This window comes from Geotrypetes seraphini, chromosome 16 (genome assembly GCF_902459505.1).
Source record: "Geotrypetes seraphini chromosome 16, aGeoSer1.1, whole genome shotgun sequence".
Lineage (NCBI taxonomy): Eukaryota > Metazoa > Chordata > Amphibia > Gymnophiona > Dermophiidae > Geotrypetes > Geotrypetes seraphini.
Window position 1 is genome coordinate 15,684,454 of NC_047099.1, and position 19,549 is coordinate 15,704,002.

General features: G+C 41.1%; 1 protein-coding gene across 1 annotated transcript in view; it reads left to right on the top strand.

Annotated features, from left to right (window-relative positions):
• LOC117349729 (vomeronasal type-2 receptor 26-like) overlaps positions 1-2,742 on the top strand; it is a 39,189-nt gene extending 36,447 nt beyond the window's left edge. The window contains exon 3 of the mRNA XM_033923320.1: positions 1,826-2,742. Within this exon, the coding sequence (XP_033779211.1) occupies positions 1,826-2,742 (917 nt within the window). The remainder of the gene's footprint in view (positions 1-1,825) is intronic.
• Positions 2,743-19,549: the final 16,807 nt, after the last annotated feature.

A 19,549-nucleotide genomic window follows, 5' to 3' on the forward strand; every position in this document is an offset into this window, starting at 1 on the left:
AAATAGACAGAAAGAATTTATGGACTTTAAAGTACAGATATTTCCTGATTTATCATGGGAGACCCAAAAGCGTCGCCGTGAATTTCTAATGTTGAAGCCAGGTGTTACATCTTTAGGTGCCACTTTTTATTTACGACATCCTTGTAAGTGTATAGTGCATTACCGAACAGTTAAATATGTTTTCTTTGAGCCTAGTCAGTTGACTTCCTTCTTAGCGCTTTCTCGCTTGGAGGCAGAAAAATCATAAGCCCTAAGATTATTGATCAATCCCAGCAATCAGCCTTCTAGCTAATTCTAAGTGTAAGAATGTACATTTTGTTCAATTCTTTTTCTTTTGCTCTCGCTAAGGAATCTTGGATCCTATAATTTGAGGACTTGAGCATATTAGTTATAAATGATCTCAATGTTATTGAATTATTTCTTGCTTTATGTAGAATTACTAATCTTGCTTTCTGTACAAGTTAATCTTGATTGTATGATTTGAAAATCAATAAATATATATTAACATAAAAAAGGAATAATTCATTTTTTATGTATTCTGTAAAAATTGCCAGCCGTGGTTTTAAAAGCCAGAAGAGGGCAGGAGAGTTGACCAGGATAGAAGCGACTGATCTTTAGCAGTCACTTCTTTTCTGATCAGCAAGCCCAATCGATGTTAGCTAAAGTGTTTAATGAATCTCCCTCCCAAATTTGCATGCCATTTACCTCATTTGCATGCACGGATCAGGAAGGGGATCGCTAAACACTTTAGTGAATTGGGTCGGAGAGAAATTGGGTCATAAAGGGTTCGCAAACCAATTGGTGCATGATCAGTTTGGCTAGTGAATCTAGCTCTAAGTTGTACATGCAGTGTTGCACAAGGTAATTTCCTTAATATTTGGTGGGAATATCTGGTGGTCCAACCCTACGGGGACATGGTCTTAGCTTTCATCTCAGAGACACTCCACTCCACATCTCAGAGACACTCCACAAGGACCTATTGGAATCTATGGGATTGCAGAACATTGTACAAGATGCAGGCAATGTTTATTACAATAAACAATTTGTTGCACACAAATAAACCACCTAAGATAGATAAATGGACTCAACACGGTTTGTGTTTTGATCTACACATCTTCATCAGAGATCCATAAAATGGTGGCAAGAAATGTACAGTACAGTGGTTTATTTGTGTGCAACAAATTGTTTATTATAATAAACATTTCCTATATTTTGTACAGTGTTCTGCAGTTTTTTCGTGTCTTGGTTCCACCATTTTTACTGCAGACTGTTGGATTTTGTTCCAGAGGAGATGCATGGAAAATATTCACAGTGAGTCAAGTTTCAAGTTTTCAAGTTTATTAAGTTCAAGTCCACCTTCTGCCACCCTTACTCTGCCACTGCCTGTTTGAAATACATTGCATTGCATCCCCAAGTGTTATATTATTCTGTTTAGGCATGATATGAACACAAGGGGACATTTAACTGGTTGTCTATCATGTAATGGACACCACTTAATACTTATGTAAGTGATGGTATATTGACTCAAATACTGTAAATCCAATCCAGTCTAACCAGTCTATCCATTGTGTAGCTGAGAATACAGGACCCCTATATATTTCACATTCTGGAACCTTCTTATAGCCTTCACGTGTAATCATAAATATATTCAGGCACAAACAACCCCCAAAACTGACCTAGATCCCTGTGGCCTTCCCACATGGTGCAAATAGTCTATCAGTCACTCCAAACAATGTGAGCTAGTGGCTCCTTTTTTCTCAAAACTCGGATCTGTTAATATGTAAATATTCACAAAATAATCATTAATATATGTTATATTCCATAGGTGCAAAAGACTGCATGAAGTGCCCTGAAGATCAGTGGCCCAGTGAGAAGAAAGATGAGTGTCTCCCAAGAGTCATTGAATTCCTGTCTTATTATGATCCCTTGGGTATAGCTTTGTCTTCCATTTCTATTCTCTTTACCATCATCACTGCCCTAGTGCTGGGAATCTTTATTAAATATCGAGACACACCTATGGTGAAAGCCAATAACCGGAATCTCAGCTATACCCTCCTCATCTCCCTCATGTTGTCTTTTTTCTGCATCTTGATATTCATTGGACACCCTGGAACAGTGACCTGTCTTCTCAGACAATCTGCTTTTGGGATAATATTTAGCATTGCTGTTTCTTCTGTGCTTGCAAAAACTGTCACAGTCGTCATTGCCTTCAGTGCCACTAATCCCACCAGTAAGTTAAGAAAATGGGTTGGGTCAAGAGTCTCCTGCTATCTAGTCCTTCTCTGCACTTCTGGTGAAGTTCTTATGTGTACCATCTGGCTGCTCAGCTCTACTCCATTCCCTGAATATGACACCCAGTCTGTTACTGGGAAAATGTTACTACGGTGTAACGAAGGATCCACCATTGCTTTTTATAGTGTAATTGGGTACATGGGTTTTTTGGCTTTTTCAAGTTTCATTGTGGCTTTCCTTGTAAGGAAGGTGCCAGATAGTTTCAATGAGGCTCAGCATATCACTTTCAGCATGCTGGTCTTCTGCAGTGTCTGGGTATCTTTTATCCCAGCTTACCTGAGCGTCAAAGGCAAATACATGGTGGCTGTGGAGATTTTTGCCATCCTGACTTCCAGTGCCGGACTGTTGGGCTGTATATTCATTCCCAAATGCTACATTATTCTGTTCAGGCCTGACCTGAACAAGAGGGAGCAGTTAACTGGAAAGCAATATCCTAAAAATACTGCATGAAAAAGGATTTCTTCCACATCATCTTGATAGCCCTGCCCACTCAGGAAAGATGAAAAATTTTATTATAGCAGGTTTCAGGGTCTCGCCATGTAGAAAGAACCGAGGTGAGGTATTCAGTCTCAATTCCCTTATGGGTGGCACAAACAAGTCACCATGATGGACAGAATGTAACTTGGGTAAAAGGACATAAGCGTTATTAACTGCCTTTATTAAGAGATTCACCCAACCTAGTGTACAGCTAGTACAGTTTAACATAAAACCATGTTGTTAACAGGATACTGACAATTGGTCTAATCACCGTTTGCCTAATACTCAATTGGTCTAATGACGATGGCTCTAAAATACAATTGGTCTAATTAAACAATTGATCTAATACTCAATTTGTCTAAAATGGTTCCTAAATGTCAATTAATAAAGTTTAAATTTGCAAGCCAAATATAATGTTAAATTTCAATTATTAATGTCAAATATTGTCACCACCTGTACCTCAGCCGAGCACTTTAGGCAGCCTGGCAGTGACATATAACTTAAACTCTGGCATGGGCCCTTTTGAAGTAGGGGAACCTTTCAAATGGGACAGCCCTAGGTTATTACCTCGCACAGCCTGTGTGTGCTTCTCTAGAGAAAATCCAGTAGTCAGAATGGCTTTAGTGGGAATTACAAGCTTTATTGGGCCACTGGCCTCAGCAACATAATGCAATCCCAGTTCCACCGGTGGCATGAAACTTTACAAACTAGCAAAGAATTCTTCAAAACAAAAATACAATTCAATCTGCTCTGGGCTTTGTCAAATAAATCACAAAACATAACATTTCTCTTCACCAGAGTCTTATACTTATGCAGGCTATCTGCCATTAGAGTCCAAAGTCCTTTTAGCTTTAGAAATGTCCTGCTGAAAATTGCTACCTGGAAAACACTCACTAAGCTTGAGCTGTAGTTAGCAAGTAGAGAATGACACGGGGAAAAAATCTGTCCCTGTCACCGCCCCGTCCCCGTCCCACCATCCTCTGCACCGCCCCGTCACCATCACCGTCACCGCCATCCCTTTCACCGCCCCGTCACCGCCATCCCATTCACCGCCCCGTCACCATCCCCGCAGCATCCATATAAGCCTTAGTACTCTAATATTTAGCTTATTCCGTTCTTATAAATCAAAGTTCCTGCTGCTGAACTAGAGATGTGTAAGCAAATCAGCTGCGCCATCATTATATTAATAGGTTGCTCTCGTCGTCCCTGTCTTATGAAAGAGCACAGGCTGTGTACAAATGTTTGCAAGTTAAAGAACCACTCTCACTCAGGCTGATGTTACCGAGGAGGGAGTGGAAAACATGAGAGAAGGGCTGTGGGAAATGCTGCTTGTAATGCAATTGAATCAAAATGTGGAGCCATCATGGTGAATCTTTTAAAAAAATATATAATCATCTTTATTGCGAGCAAACCACAAAAGAAACAAACAAAGGCCAAATAAGAATACATCCAGTCCAAGTTACCAATTACAGAAGAATTTTACAATAATAAACAAAAGTAAGATAAAAATATGATACAATACCAAAGAAGTGAACAGTAGAGGCCAATGTTTAAGAGAAAGCAGAAAGAGAAAAATAGATTTGCAGGAGAGTTTTTTTCCCCATATATTATAACATCCCTCCCCCCTAAAAAAAAAAAACTACCACCATCCAATAATCAGTACAACTCCCCTCACCCAACTTCCACCCACAGAAACCAATTATTTATTCAATATAAGACTATGTTGTTATAAAGTGAGCGTATTCCAATAGGGCTCCTAGATCGCCTGGAATGCACTCCAGCACTTGGACTCTGCACCGGCAGACATTACAAACAAATCATTCTTCCCCAAGGCAGAGGCCTCAATATTTATTTAAGTATTTATATACTTAAATAAAGGTCCAGCAGCCCCCACCCTCCCTCCACCTCACCTTATATTCTGAGTTTGCCGGCATCCTTTTTTCCGAGCCGCACGCGTTCAAAAAGCTGTGCATGCGCAGCTGCGCGAGTCAATCAAACTTCTCCTCTCCTGCAACTTCCTGTTTCCGGTTGCGTCAGAGGAAAAAATTGATTGACTCACGCAGCCGCGTGTGCACTGTGTGAACGCGTGCGGCTCGGGAAAAAGGAAGCCGGCAAACTTGAAATATAAGGTGAGGTGGAGGGAGGGAGCTGGCAAAACGCTACGGGTGGGCGGGCGGTGGCTGCGGGGACCGCGCGATCCTTGATACCTCACTGCGGAGACAAGACCATTCACCACTCCACGGGCTGGTGAATGGCCTTGTCCCCGTCCCCGCAGCGACTTCTATTTTTCTTTCCCCGTTCCATTAATTACTTAGTTAATGCTCTACAAGGTTATAATTTCATAATGCATTTACAGTGAGGATTAAACCATTGTTTATCTATATCATGTGTGTCTCAAAGCTACTATCTCACGTGACATATGAATACATAATAACAGTTATAATAAAGTGATTCCCAATGTGTACCTTTCTGATATGTCTCAAATTTTACTATGGCATGTGACAGTCCAAAGGTTATAATGCATGCTTCTTAAGCTCTCTTGATTAGCCTTGCTCAGGCAAAGTCTGATAGTTGCCCATATAAGGGATGCTTAAACAAGATAAGAGAAAAAGGGTAAATGTATGTCAAGTTAATATGTGGCAAGGGAGGGGGGAATGCCTCAGCCTTCTGCTCAAGGTGCAACCCTTGTCCTTGCTTAGAATGTATACGTGGCAGGAGGGAGAGGGAGAGGAAATGAGAAACAGGGCCTCAGAACCAAACCCAGGCCTGGATCCACACATAGGCCTCGATCCACACACAGGGCCTAGGTCAGTGTGCCGACCCGGCCTGCGTTCAGAACTGCCTGCATGTTAACCCTGCCTGTGTTCTGATGCCCTGGATCAGAACTTATCAGATCTCCATCCTTACAAGGTTGCTTGCTATAGCAATCAGATAACAGCTGTCAGCATTCACGGAGGTTTGGGAACAAGGAACCAGAGCAATTCCCAGGCTGATTTTCTGCCCAGTGTTTGTTTCAGCTAATCTATTGTTTGTACAGGAGAACAGTATTGGCTCTTGTGCTCAACCCCTGCCCAGTTAATCAGGAGGCAAACTTTGCAGTCTCAAATATTGCAGTCTCTGCCATAACACTTTCCCAGTTTATCAGAGAGAAAACACATCAAGGGAAAATAATCTTTCCCTGGATTCACAGTTCTCAAGCTATTTCCATTTGCTCTGGCCAGTTCTCAAACTCAGTACTTCACTCCTCTACCAGCATAGGTTCAGGAAGGTAGGATTCTGAAGGAGAGTTCACAACCTGTTCTTCCTTCATGTCCCAATAGGAATCAGCAAGCTGCCCTGGCTGCTTCCAGGCAAGCTCAGCCTCCTGCTGGGCTTCTTGCCTCTGCACTGCTCCTGCCTCGAGGGTTCCTTCCTCCTTCCCCTTAGCTCTCTACAGAGCCTCACTTTAGCTGAAGGAAGAAACCACTCCCCTGTAGCTTCAGAGGTGGGGAGGGTTTCCTTCCCTCTGCTTGTACCGTTTCTCTCAGGGTAAACTGCTTGTCTGCCTTCTGCCTCCCAGGCACTGGATAATGAGAGAGCAGAGATTTCTGCATTTGCTTAGACACTAACTCAGGTAAAGCAAAGTTTTCTTGTTCGGTCTCCATGTCTTCCTCACTGCTTACAGGGTAGTCAGCTGAATTACTCTCTTGGGCACTGACCCGGTCAGCCCTTCTGCACCGGGGTTTGTATGTTTTACTATATTTCCCTGTGATACACTTCGGGGATGCAGTAGGTTTGTCACAATATCTAATATTCAGTTCATCTAAAATGGTTCATTTTAAAAACATTGGTACAACACTCATAAAATTTAAATTTCCAAGCAAAATGAAATATAATGTTAAATATCAATTATTAATATAAAATAAGCACTCAGTTTGTCTAAAATTGTTCATTTTATTTAAACACTCAAACTGTAAAATGTGAAATCGTCAAACAACGCATAAAGACTATACAAGCAAAATATGTCTGTCAGCAAAATACAACTAAACATCTCCAAGATGGACCTCCTACAAAGAACACTGCAACTACATCCGTCCTCTCTACATTGGGACTCGACTACCGTAACTGCTAATGATCAAGCGTGCAGCCTAGCAATACTCCTTGATTTCATCCTATCACTCTTCAACCACATCTCACAGGTGATATCTTCCTCATTTTACTACCTGCAACAACTCTGAAAAATAAGGAACTACTTTTCTGAGTCTGATTGTACCCAGCTACCTATGCCTTAGTCCTCTCCCATATAGACTGCTGTAACTTGTTATTTAACGGTCTCACGGTAAAGAATGTACAATGCCTACATTGTGTACAAAATGCGGCAGACTGCTTAAAGAACCTCCATTCCTGTGACCCAGTCCCTCAGTCTCTATTGTTGGTTCACTGAATGCCCTTAGTCAAACGTTGTGTTTTCACGGGCCTGATGCAATCATTCAAATCCTTGCACAACATGGTACCAGGCAATATGACGGCCAAGCTTCCTCCTTATGTGCCCAACAGGTCCCTCTGCTTTCAGGATGAAATATATCTCAAAACACCCCCGATCACGCCTTTCAACTGCAAACCACCAAATGACTTTCCTACTCTCACTTCATACCAACCAACTGGAATCAACTGCCCTCACAGATAAGATCCTTTGAAGGACTCCTCAACTTTAGGAAAGCAATAAAACCATACCTGCTCACCTAATTCCAACAACTGAAAGATTACAAAGAATTGTATATTGATACAAGATACTCGGTATGTGTTGTGTTAGGATAAAACTTGTATTGTAAAAACTTGTACTGTAACTGTGACAAATTTAACCTGTAAACTGTATATTACGGATATTGGTATTAGATCAGTATGTATCGAGTTAGGATAAAAACTTAAGAACATAAGAATAGCCTACAGGGCCAGACCAATGGTCCATCAAGCCCAGTAGCCCATTCTCACGGTGGTCAATCCAGGTCACTAGTACCTGGCCAAAACCCAAGATATAGCAATATTCCATGATACCAATACGGGGCAAGCAGTGGCTTCTCCCATGCCTTTCTTAATAACAGACTATGGACTTTTCCTCCAGGAACTTGTCCAAACCTTTCTTAAAACCAGCTACGTTATCTACTCTTACCACTTCCTCTGGCAACGCATTCCAGAGCTTAACTATTCTCTGAGTGAAAAAAATTTTCTCCTATTGATTTTAAGAGAACTCATAGGAACATAAGAATCGCCACTGCTGGGTCAGACTAGTGGTCCATTGTGCCCAGCAATCTGTACACACGGCGGCTCTTGGTTTAAATACCAGTGCCCTAACTGAGCCTAGATTTACCTGCGTACTTTCTGATTCATCGGGAACTTGTCTAACTTTATCTGGTCTCAGTTAGGGTGCTGGTTTTTGACCTGTGGGCCATCGCAGGAGCGGACTGCTGGGCACAATGGAGTGAAGTAGAATGGATACAAGTGAATCAATTTTTTACTCCATCAAAAAGTACAAAGACTAGGGGACACTCAATGAAGTTACAGGGAAAAATTTTATTCACTCAGAGAATAGTTAAGCTCTGTAATACATTGCCAGAGATTGTGGTAAGAGTGGATAGTGTAGCTGGTTTTAATAAAGGTTTGGACAATTTCCTAGAGGAAAAGTCCATAGTCTGTCATTAAGACATGGGGGAAGCCACTGCTTGCAAAAAACAACACTCTTGATGATGTTTATAAGTATACTGTGTCAATGGTGTATGCAATATTTATAAACTTTATGCTCAGAATCATGGAGGCGATAAATGGGGAGGACCCCAACACTACCGCCTCACATCAGGAAGAAGATGTGTGAATTGTTCTCCATTTATTACATGAGACATTCTTTATCATCTTTGAATCACTTACGCCCATTACTAAAAATCCTTGTAAATCTCCATTGGTTCTCTGAGGCAGGAATGAAACGTGGTACGTCGGAACCTGCAAGCTATAAGATAAGTTTGCTGTGTTTTCTTTGAATGATATGACGTACACAAGTTAAGAACTTTAAGCCCTAGTGGCACATTAGTATACAAGTATACAAACTTGAAGTCGCTTTTTACTCTTTTTTATATGCAATGATTGGGCGGTGAGGCGGTAGTGTCGGGGTCCTCCCCAGTTATCGCCTCCATGATTCTGAGCATAAAGTTTATAAATATTGCATACACCATTATTGTTTATTGTTTATTCAGATTTTTGATTAAACGCTTTTTCGAAACTACAAAGCGTTGAACAAGATTTAAAATAACATTTAAACAAAAATTTAACAATTAAAACATACATTTCTATAAAAAAACTACAAGACTGACAGCAATTACATACTAGGTAAATACGGACCGAAAGGCCCCTAAACACGAATAGGAAGAAGGGGAGAAATACAATCGATATAGAAAATGTGAGAAACATTTAAGGTAAACACAAAAGGGACTGGGAAAATAAATGTAAAAACAAGTATTGGTTAATCTCTAAAATACAATTGATCAATTAAAAGCATCTTTAAAAAGAAAGCACTTTAAATTGCTTTAAAAATTTTTTAAGTTTTTTTCCATTTTTAAGTGTAAAGGAAGAGTATTCCAGATCATAGGGGCTGTCACAGAAAAAATTGAGGTACGACGTGTACCGATTATTTTTAAAGATGGAATGTTAAGATTGTATTGAGAAATAGATCTTAAAGCTCTCGGAGGGTCATATGGGATCAAAAGTCTGTCTAGAAATGCTGGTGTATTGGTCTGCAAAGTTTTAAATGTCAGAAGGGTGATTTTATAAGTTACCCTGTGTGGGACAGGCAACCAGTGGGCTTTTTGAAGCAAAGGAGTAACATGATCAAATTTCTTTGCTCCCGAGATTATCTTAATGGCTGTGTTTTGGATAAGCTGCAAGCATTTTAAGTCTTTATGATAGATCCCTTTTAATAATGAGTTACAATAGTCCATTTTTGATATTACAAGTGCATGGATCAGAACATTCAGGGAACTAATATCAAGTAGAGGGGCCAACTATCGAATCATCCTTAATTTATAAAAACAATTTTTAACCAATGCACTAATTTGTGGTCAAAATGTTAACTTATTATCTATAAGGACACCTAAGATTTTAGTAGTTGTGATTGGTGGAAGTGGAGTATTTTCAATGGTGACTGGAGAAATTAATTGTGCTCCCTCTTTCCCGGGGAAGAGGAGAGTGTTAGTTTTTGAAATATTTAAAGAAAGCTTATTAGTATTTAACCAGTCGTGAACTTTATTCAATTTATGATTAATTGACTGAATCTCATTTTGGCTATTGGGATCAATGGGGTGCAATAATTGAAGATCATCGGCGTAGGCGTAAACGGTAAACCCTATTGATTGACAAAGGGTCAGGAGAGGAGCCAAATAGATATTAAATAAAAGAGGTGATAAGATGGAGCCTTGTGGAATACCAAAGTTAGAATGATAGGATTTTGAAACTGAGTTATTGAAATGTACTGTATGACACAGTATACTTATAAACATCATCAAGAGTGGTTTTTTGCTTCATATACTTGTCTTTATCACTCTATCTTTGAATGATTTAAGCCTATTCCCCCTTTTTTGTGCCCTGGATTGGTAGCATTGAATATTTCTACTCTTTGGGTTTTGGCCAGGTACTAATAACTTGGATTGGCCACCATAAGAATGGGCTTACTGGGCTTGATGGACCATTGATCTGACCCAATAAGGCTATTCTTACATCCTTATGTAAATGATTTTTTTTTTCAGCTTCTGAGAAAATGGTCACTAAAAAAGTAGGGCCAGATTATATATTTAAGTTTATTTTATTTTCAAGTTTTCAAGTTTTATTTAAAATTTGATATACCACTTAAAAATTTGTCTAAGTGGTATACAGAGCTAAAGTATAAAATTTTAAAATGAATTAGGGTGACATAACTATGACATAGATGGTGCCAAAATATTTCAACACATATGGGAAAGAGGGGTGATATACATTTTGTGATTGGATAGTAGAACAAATAAGGTAAGTACAGTAGGGGGATATGTTCTTCCTTTATTGTTATTTGAGTAGGAGAGTTACAGATCATAAGCATTCTAAATTAAGAATGGTTTAAAGTTTGTTTTAAATTTGTCAGTATGGGTCTCTTTCCATAGATATAGAAGTAGAGCGTTCCAAAGAGTTGGAGCTGTGACTAAGAAAATCTTTTTTCTGGTTGTATCATAGAAGAGGTAACATAACATAACATAACATATTTAGGAAATGTTGATTACTAGATTAGAGAATTCTGGGAGAGCAATATGGAATAATGAACCTGTCAACGCACTTTCAGTATGCTGGTGTTCTTCAGTGTCTGGGTGACCTTTATCCCAGCCTACCTGAGTGTCAAAGGCAAATACATGGTGGCTGTCGAGATATTTGCCATTCTGGCTTCCAATGTTGAACTGCTGGGCTGCATATTCATCCGCAAGTGCTACATTATTCTGATCAGGCCTGACCTAAGGGGGCAATTAACTGGAAGACAACAACTTAAAAATATCATATGTGAGAATATTTCTTCCACATCATCTTGATGGTCCTGCCCATATTCTTGATATGGTTCAAAATGATTGTATTTTTTTTTTTAAGTTCAATAATCTTTATTGAAGTTTTTACAACATATAAAGGTATACTGACCAGTTTCTTTTTTTTATTATTCTTTATTCATTTTTAAAACTTTCAATAAGTGCAACATAAGATACAATCGCCTTACACTTTAACATTACTTAATATTCCATTAAAAACATACACATCAAATATCCCCTCCCCTTATACCATCAATTGACCAGTTTCAATGAGAAATTGCATTTTAAAATATGAATGCTTTCACTATAACCTGAAAATTCTGGCAAAGGTTTTCAAAGGAAGATATATTTACTGGCTGCCAGTAAATGTTTGACTTCCTTATCCATGCATTTTCTTCCATTATAATGATAGTATCAGATTCTCAATAGTTTAACTGGACTAATAGAATATGCACAGTAAAGAGGAGGAAATATTACGCAAGATTTATGTAGATAGTTACAATTTTCCACTGTTCTTTAAATGAGATTTAGATGTTTGGTTTGGAAACAACCAGGTTTATTTTTAACATCAACAGCACCTCCATTGCCACAAGAGGGCGGGCTCTTCTTACACATGCTGTAGCTTCAGAAGTTTACATGTATTCCCTCTCTTACCGTTAGGTATCACCTTTAGGAAGATGTATTGACTACAGAATGACATGGGGAAAAATTTGTCCCCATCACCGCCCCGTCCCCGCGACCACTGTCTCCGCCCTGTCCCCATCCCTGTGACCACTTTCCCCACCCCATCCCCGCGACCACTGTCCCAGCTCCATCCCCGTCCCCGTGACTACTATCCCCGTAGTATTCATACAAGCCTCAGTACTGCAATATTTAGCTTATTCCTTCCTTATAAAACAAAGTTCTGGCTGCTGAACTAGAGAATGAGATGTTCAACTCGCAGGGCTTTGTTTATACATTTTTATCAACACAACTAATATACTACTTTATCCTAAAGAAAAAAAAGGAAATAAATAAATATAATTTTTTTTACCTTTGTTGTCTGGTTTCTGCTTTTCTCATCTTCTCATTCAATTCCTTCCATCCACTGTCTGTCTTCTCTCAGCATCTTCCATTTGCTCTGTTTCTGTGCCTCTCCCTCCCCCCCAATTGGTCTGGCACCCATATTCTTCCCTCCGCTCCCCCCATAGTCTGGCATCTCTGTCTTCTTCCCTTCAGCGTCTTCTCCCCACTCTCTGTTCCCCATTTTCCTTCAGCATTTTCTCCCCACTCTGTCATCCCCATTTCCCTTCAGCGACTTCTCTCCACTGTCTTCCCCATTTCCCTTCAGCGTCTTCTCCCCACTCTGTCTTCCCCATTTCCCTTCAGCGTCTTCTCCCCACTCTGTCTTCCCCAATCCCCATTTCCCTTCAGCGTCTTCTTCCCATTCTGTCTTCCCCATTTCCCTTCAGCGTCTTCTCCCCACTCTGCCTTCCCCAATCCCCATTTCCCTTCAGCGTCTTCTTCCCACTCTGTCTTCCCCATTTCCCTTCAGCGTCTTCTCCCCACCACCACCCTTCCCTCTCGCCACCTCACTGCCCTACAGCACCCCTTGCGCGGCCTGAGAATCTCCCTCCCTCCCCCTTACCTTCACGGCGCATTAGTACCGGAAGTTGCATCAGAAGAAAAGCTTCCAGCCACTCACACACAACTGCAGGCAGGCTCGGCTGGCTTGAACAAGTTACTTTACTAACACGCCATGAAGGTAAGGGGGAGGGAGGGAGATAGATTCAGTAGGTAGGAAGGAGGGAGGGTGCCGCGCGTGATCGTTGACCGCATGCATTCCCTCCCTTAACTGCGGAGACAAGGCCATTCACCGCTCCACGGTGTGGTGGATGGCCTTATTCCCGTGCTTTCAGTGAGCACTCCCCATCCCCCCCACACACACACACTGTTTTGACAGGTTACCCGCGGCTAGCCGCAGGTAACAGCCACTGTGTCATTCTCTAGTATTGACCACCTTTATGAAGAGAATCATCCAATGTAGTGTACAGCAAATACAGTTTAGCATAAAACAGTTTTGACAACAGTGTAACAACAGTAAAATGACCATATATAAACACAGAATACAATCAATGAAGAAATCAGCAAATTAAAACCTAAAAATAAAACTAACATGAAACAGTATAAAAAAAATGAACACATCAATATTATCGTTAAAAGTTGCTTTTATCGCCTACGGTTAATCCGGTCAATGTCTAAATACCTAGAGGCAAAATCGCTAAACATTTTAGTCCATTCCCTCATAATTTCAAAATTAGATTACTGTAATTCATTGTATTTAAACATAACACATAAGGAACAAAGGCGACTACAAATTATACAAAATATCGCCATTAAATTAATTCATCATGGAAAGAAATACGACCACGTAACGCCTTATCTAATAAACTCACATTGGTTACCTATTAACCAAAGAATAACATACAAAATAGCTCTACTAGTATTTAAAACAACAACTACCAATGAACCACAGTTCATTGATCGCCTTCTAATTCCACAAACCTCAAATCGTTCTCTCCGATCTAATACACAAAATCTATTAATGGTCCCCTCATTAAAAACAATAGGAACGAGACGCCACGACATCTTCTCAGTTAAGGCACCGCTTGTTTGGAATACCCTTCCTTTGTATATTAGAAATACTAAAGATCTTAGCTCATTTAAAAATAATTTAAAAACATTCCTCTTTAAAGCTGCATTTAACCTCTAAATTCTTATCATTTCATGTAAATTTTAATTCCAGAATTTTTGTACCCAAATCCTAATGTTCTTAACCTCCCCCCTCCAACCCTCTTTTTCTCCGCACTAGGAATCAAAATTTTGTAACTTTTTCCCTCACGTTTTCTCCACCTTATTCCAGTTTTGTAGTATCCGTCAGTATTGTCAGTCAGAAATTGCTCTGTGTTATTTATTGTAGAAATTTTATTAATATTTTTAATGTTTTACTCCAATTGTACATTTTATGTAATTCGCTTAGAAATATTAAGCGAACCATCAAATTTAAATAAAACTTGAAACTTGAAACTTGATTTAAAGGCACTTCAGAAAACCAAAATCACAAATATATGATAAATGTCAGTACAATTCAAAATAATAGACAGCAAGGGAGAATATTCAAATAACATTTGTATATCTGCACATTGTAATTTGTTTAGTAAGAAAAGCATTATCATCATATCTACTTATATTATCTGAATGTTCTAATGTGTACTTGTTAGGTGTTTCATTGATACTATGTTGGGTCAAAGTTATCCTTTGATATTCAGCACCAACCAGGTAAGGTTAGTGCATAGACTGGACAGTATGAATATAGTTATCCTATCTTAACTAGGCACATGCTTGCCAACCAGAAACTGGAGTGAGCACTGCCTACCGCTGGCTGAAAATCACCTCGAAGGATCTTATAAATTACTTTTGATGGGGCTTTACCATGCATTTCAAGCTTTATTTTTAGTTAATTATTTTTATGTGTTCATGTTATTCTCAATTGTAATTATTCTTGCATGTCACCCATAATTGTAACTTGCAGATTAAACATATTTTGAAATACGTAAACAAACAAGCAATTCATACTTTTCAATTCAAATATTTTTGGAAATATTTTGAAACAAGATCTATGAGGCCCTTCTGTGAGCCCTGCATCTGCTGCTTCCTCTTCCGGCGGTCCCGGCCCTTCTGTGAGCCCTGCGCCTGCGCTGCTTCCTCTTCCAGCGGTCCCACCCTTTCTCTGACATCAAATCGTGTATAACGATTGCGTTATATGCGTGAAAATACGGTGTATATATATATATAGTATATATTGGTGTTTGTCAGCAGTTTTGCATCACCTCCGAGTAATACATTTTTCCGTCTTTCTTGCTGGATCACAGCAATATTTCTGATGTCTACTGCTGCATATTATATACTGACATGTTCAGAATTTTATGCTCTATCACCCTGCACATTTTAAATTGATTTATGACTTCAGATTTAAGACTTGTAATAAACTACAGAATGTCAAAAAATGTCGATATTTCATGTCAAAAACCGGATTGAAACAGTCTAATCAGATCACTCAATTTTCAACCAATGGCATTTGCTTTGAGGAACCAATCACAGCACAACATTCATGCGCATATATGGCGAAGCGGGAAAATCAGTTTTCGTAACTGTCTGCTACTCCAGTGACAGCATAATCGCAACATGGGAAAAGTTAGAAATCTTTCAAAAGAAGAACGTGTGATGGCAGTTGTACTTAATGAAGAAGGCTATTCAAGCCGACAAATTGCAGCCAGGGTGAAGTGTAATCAAAGTTCTCACAACCCTAGCTCAGCGTGTTCCAGACAAGGCTTCTTCTAACCGTAGCCCTCTGTTAAAAAGGGCTAACCAATGTGACAGGGCAACTCCTAGTTTCCAGCTAGGATCAGAGTTCCAGTTTAAGCACCAAGCCACTAAGCCCTGGGGAGGGGAGGAAGAAGGAGAGAACAGCCTAGAGCAATAGGAGGTGTGACCTGGAAAGCAACAGCCTAGGAAACAAGTTCCTAGGGCAGGTAATACTCAGCTGCAAGGAATTAAAGCACAGAGGAAAGCTCAGTGTAAGGAACAAGCTGCCCTGCCCCCTTTCAAGCTAGGGAGTGGTCAGCTGCATGCTTTAGAGGCTGCCCTAAGGAGAACTAAGTCAGTCTACCCTGGATCATCCCAGGAAGCAGAATCCCAGGACCGGACTCCTGAAGCTGCTCAAATCCAAGACATTGAGATGTCAGAGGTAGCTCCTGTCCCTGAGGCCAGCCAAGCAGCCAACCCGGAACCCATGGAATTTCTGGAGACTGCCATGGAACCACAGGACAACTTGATGGATGAAAGTTAAGTGCATTAACTTTATTTTTCCTTGTGTGTTTTAAACTGTGGTGATTTTTGGCTGTGAATTGCTACAAGCAACACGGTGAAGCTAAGTAAGCTGTGCTGAGCTCACAGCCACGAGGAAACCTGCTTTTTGTCTTTAAAAGTCAGGTATATTTTTGTTTGGCAAGTTTGAGTTCTGTCTTTTTGCAGAGTGTTTGGAACTTATGGTGTGCTAATTGTGTGAGGGAATTGTGGCCGGGAGAATCCACTATCCATCCTTGGGTTGGGATTGTGGGGCCAATTTTTGGCAAGCTGACTAAAGGCTAATTTAAGGTGGATTCAGCTACTCCCTTCCCCCACTGGTGTGCATATCTGGTTGGGCAGGTCAGTTACCAACCAGGCTTCTGCAACGTTTGCTCTCAAACCTAGGAGCAATCTTAGAGAAGACTCTGAACAAAAGAACTGGACAATTGTTATGACTGTATTCTGTTTTCTTTTATTTGCTCAGATATTGGGACTACTACAACTGAGCTATTAAGTATTGTTTAGTACACTTACCTGTTTGTACCTGCCAAGAAGGTGAGGGCTATATTTTTGAAAGCCCTAGTTTATTTTTCATATTTCTTTGAAGTGGAAAATTTACCATGGAAAAAGTGTTTCATTGCCAATAAAGGGAGACACCATTTGAGGAAAGAACTTTATTATTCCTGACCATATGATTCTTTTCTTATTTTTAGCCAGCAGGACCTCCAACTTATTTTGAAGGCACGTATAGATCGGCCGTGGCTGAGCGGTGAACGGGGCCTAAGTCTAAACCCGGCACCGGCAACGCCACAAAGTACAGTCATATGCTTGCTCAGCAAGAAAAAAGAGACAAGAAATGTGACTGACAGGGTTCGAAGTGGAAGACCTTGCAAATCCACTCTGCAAAAGGACAGGGTTGTTCGCCGGATCTCAGTGGCAGATCGCAAACTCACATCACCAGAATTGTCAGCCAAGTGGCAAGAAATATGTTCAGTGAATGTATCTGCCTCAACAGTACGTCGGCGGTGCCTGTTTTGCCTACGTTGCTGTAGACCAAGAAAGAAGCCGTTGGTAACGCCGATGCAAAGAAAGCGACAGGTTGAGTGAGCCAGAAAGTACAGCATGTGAACTCCAGAGGTGTGAGAAAACGTTCTCATCAGCGATGAGAATACTTTCTGTGTGTTAGGAAGCCAGTGCAGCACATTTGTAAGATGTTTTAAAAATGAGGCTTTCAAACCACAGTGCCTAGACTTGACTTTAAAGCATCCAACAAAAAACATAGTCTGGGGCTGTATGTCAGCCAAAGGCATTGGACGCTTTCAGGTGATTGATGACATGATGAATAGTGCCAAGTATCTCTCCACTTTGCAAAACATAATAGTTCTGTCTGCAAGGAGTCTCTTCCAGGGTGACTTCCACTTCCAGGATGACAATGCACCCAGTCTTCGGGCAAAGATGGTTACATAGTGGATGACATTGTGCCATATTCAGCAACTGGAATGGCCAGGCAGTCACCAGATCTCAATCCAATTGAGAATTTGTGGAATAATCTTGCTGTCAAGGTGTTTATCAACCTGCAGTACCTCAGGGGGTATGCGGGCCACCTATTGGGGGTATATGGGCTGGCCTCCTCCTGGGATCTATCCCTCCCTGCTTCCCGCTGAAGCCACCACCACCAAAGCCGCTGCCACCGATGATTACTCCCTGCCCCACTCCTGAAGCTGACCCTGCCACCTGACACACTCTAGTCCTACCCCCACCCCTGCCACCATGCTCCATTCCTACCCACTCCTCCCACCACCACCGCATTGGGGACGGGCCAGGTGTACGCAGTGACTGTACACAGCCAGCTTACAAGCCTTCCCCCAACATCAATTTGACATCATAGAGAAGGTTCCAGGCCAGCCAATCACTGCCTGGCTGCCTCGGAACCTTCTCTCCGATGTCAGAATTGACATCGGGGGAAGGCCTGTGGGCTGGTCACAGGCAATTGCTGCATGTGCCTGTTGCTGCATGTACCTGTTGCTGCATGTACCTGTTGCTGCAGCAGCGGCGGCATGGTGGTGGTATTGGAGCATGTTGGATAGCAGGGACAGCTTTGGGGGTGGGGCAGGGAGGCAGGGAGAAATTGGCGGTAGTGGATTCAGCAGGGGTGCGGCAGGCAAAGAGAGATGAAGAAAAACTTGGACTCATGGAGGGACAGAGATGGTTGGAGAATGGAATGAGATATGAAGGAAAGGAAGCATGCAGGAGGCAGAAAGAAAGAAAGAAATATTGGATGCACAGTCAGAAGGAAGTGCAACCAGAGACTCATGAAATCACCAGACAACAAAGGTAGAAAAAATGATTTTATTTTCAATTTGCTTATCAAAATGTGTCAGTTGTGAGAATTTATACCTGCTGTCTATATTTTGCAATATATTTGTCTATTTTTCTATAGTTGTTACTGAGGTGACATTGCATATTTTAAAGTCATCTGCCTTGACCTCTTTGAAAATCCCCAAATATAAATGATAACTAACATTTTCTCTGCGTACAGTGTACTTTGTGCTTTTTTAATTTTGTGGTGTTTGTGAAAAATGGCTGGAAGAAATTACATTACAGTTAGTACTATTATTATGGGGGTGGAGTCACGGGCGGAGCTTGGGTGGGTCTGGGGCCGAGCTTGGGCGGGGGTACTCAATTGGTATTTGTTAGGCTTCGGGGATACTTGACTTGAAAGGTTGAGAAACACTGTTATAGTGTGCCTAAGGAAGTACTGGGGAAAACGTGCAGGCAGGAGTATTGCCTGGGATTGCCTAAGGGCAGGAAGCAGTGGACTCAGGTCCTGGTTATAGAAGGCTGCCTGAGTTAACAAAACAGCAGCAGTCCATAAGTTGGAACTGTTGGAAGAGTCTTTTCTGTTTTATTTTGCTGAGCTGGAAAAGACTGAACTGTTTGAATAGTAAATCAGTGTCTTGGATTGTCTGGTATTATTGGCCATGAGATGGTGAAGAGAGACCTGTTTTGATAGTACAGTCAAACCTCGGTTTGCGAGTGTTTTACAAGACGAGCAAAACATTCTCGCAAAACTTGTCTCGCAAACTGAGTGTTGACTCGATTTGCGAGCACCCCACCGATAACCGGCATCGCTCCCCCCCCCGCTCGAACCAGCACCCCCACCCCTTGTGAACCGGCACCACCTGCCCGAACAACTTGAACGTACCCCCCCCCCCGGTGCCGCTAGAAGATCTTCCTGCCTCTTCCGGGCCTTGAACATGCATCTGCACATGCTCAAGGCCTTCTTGGCGAGAGGGAGAATTAGAAGGCCTTGAGCATACGCAGATGCA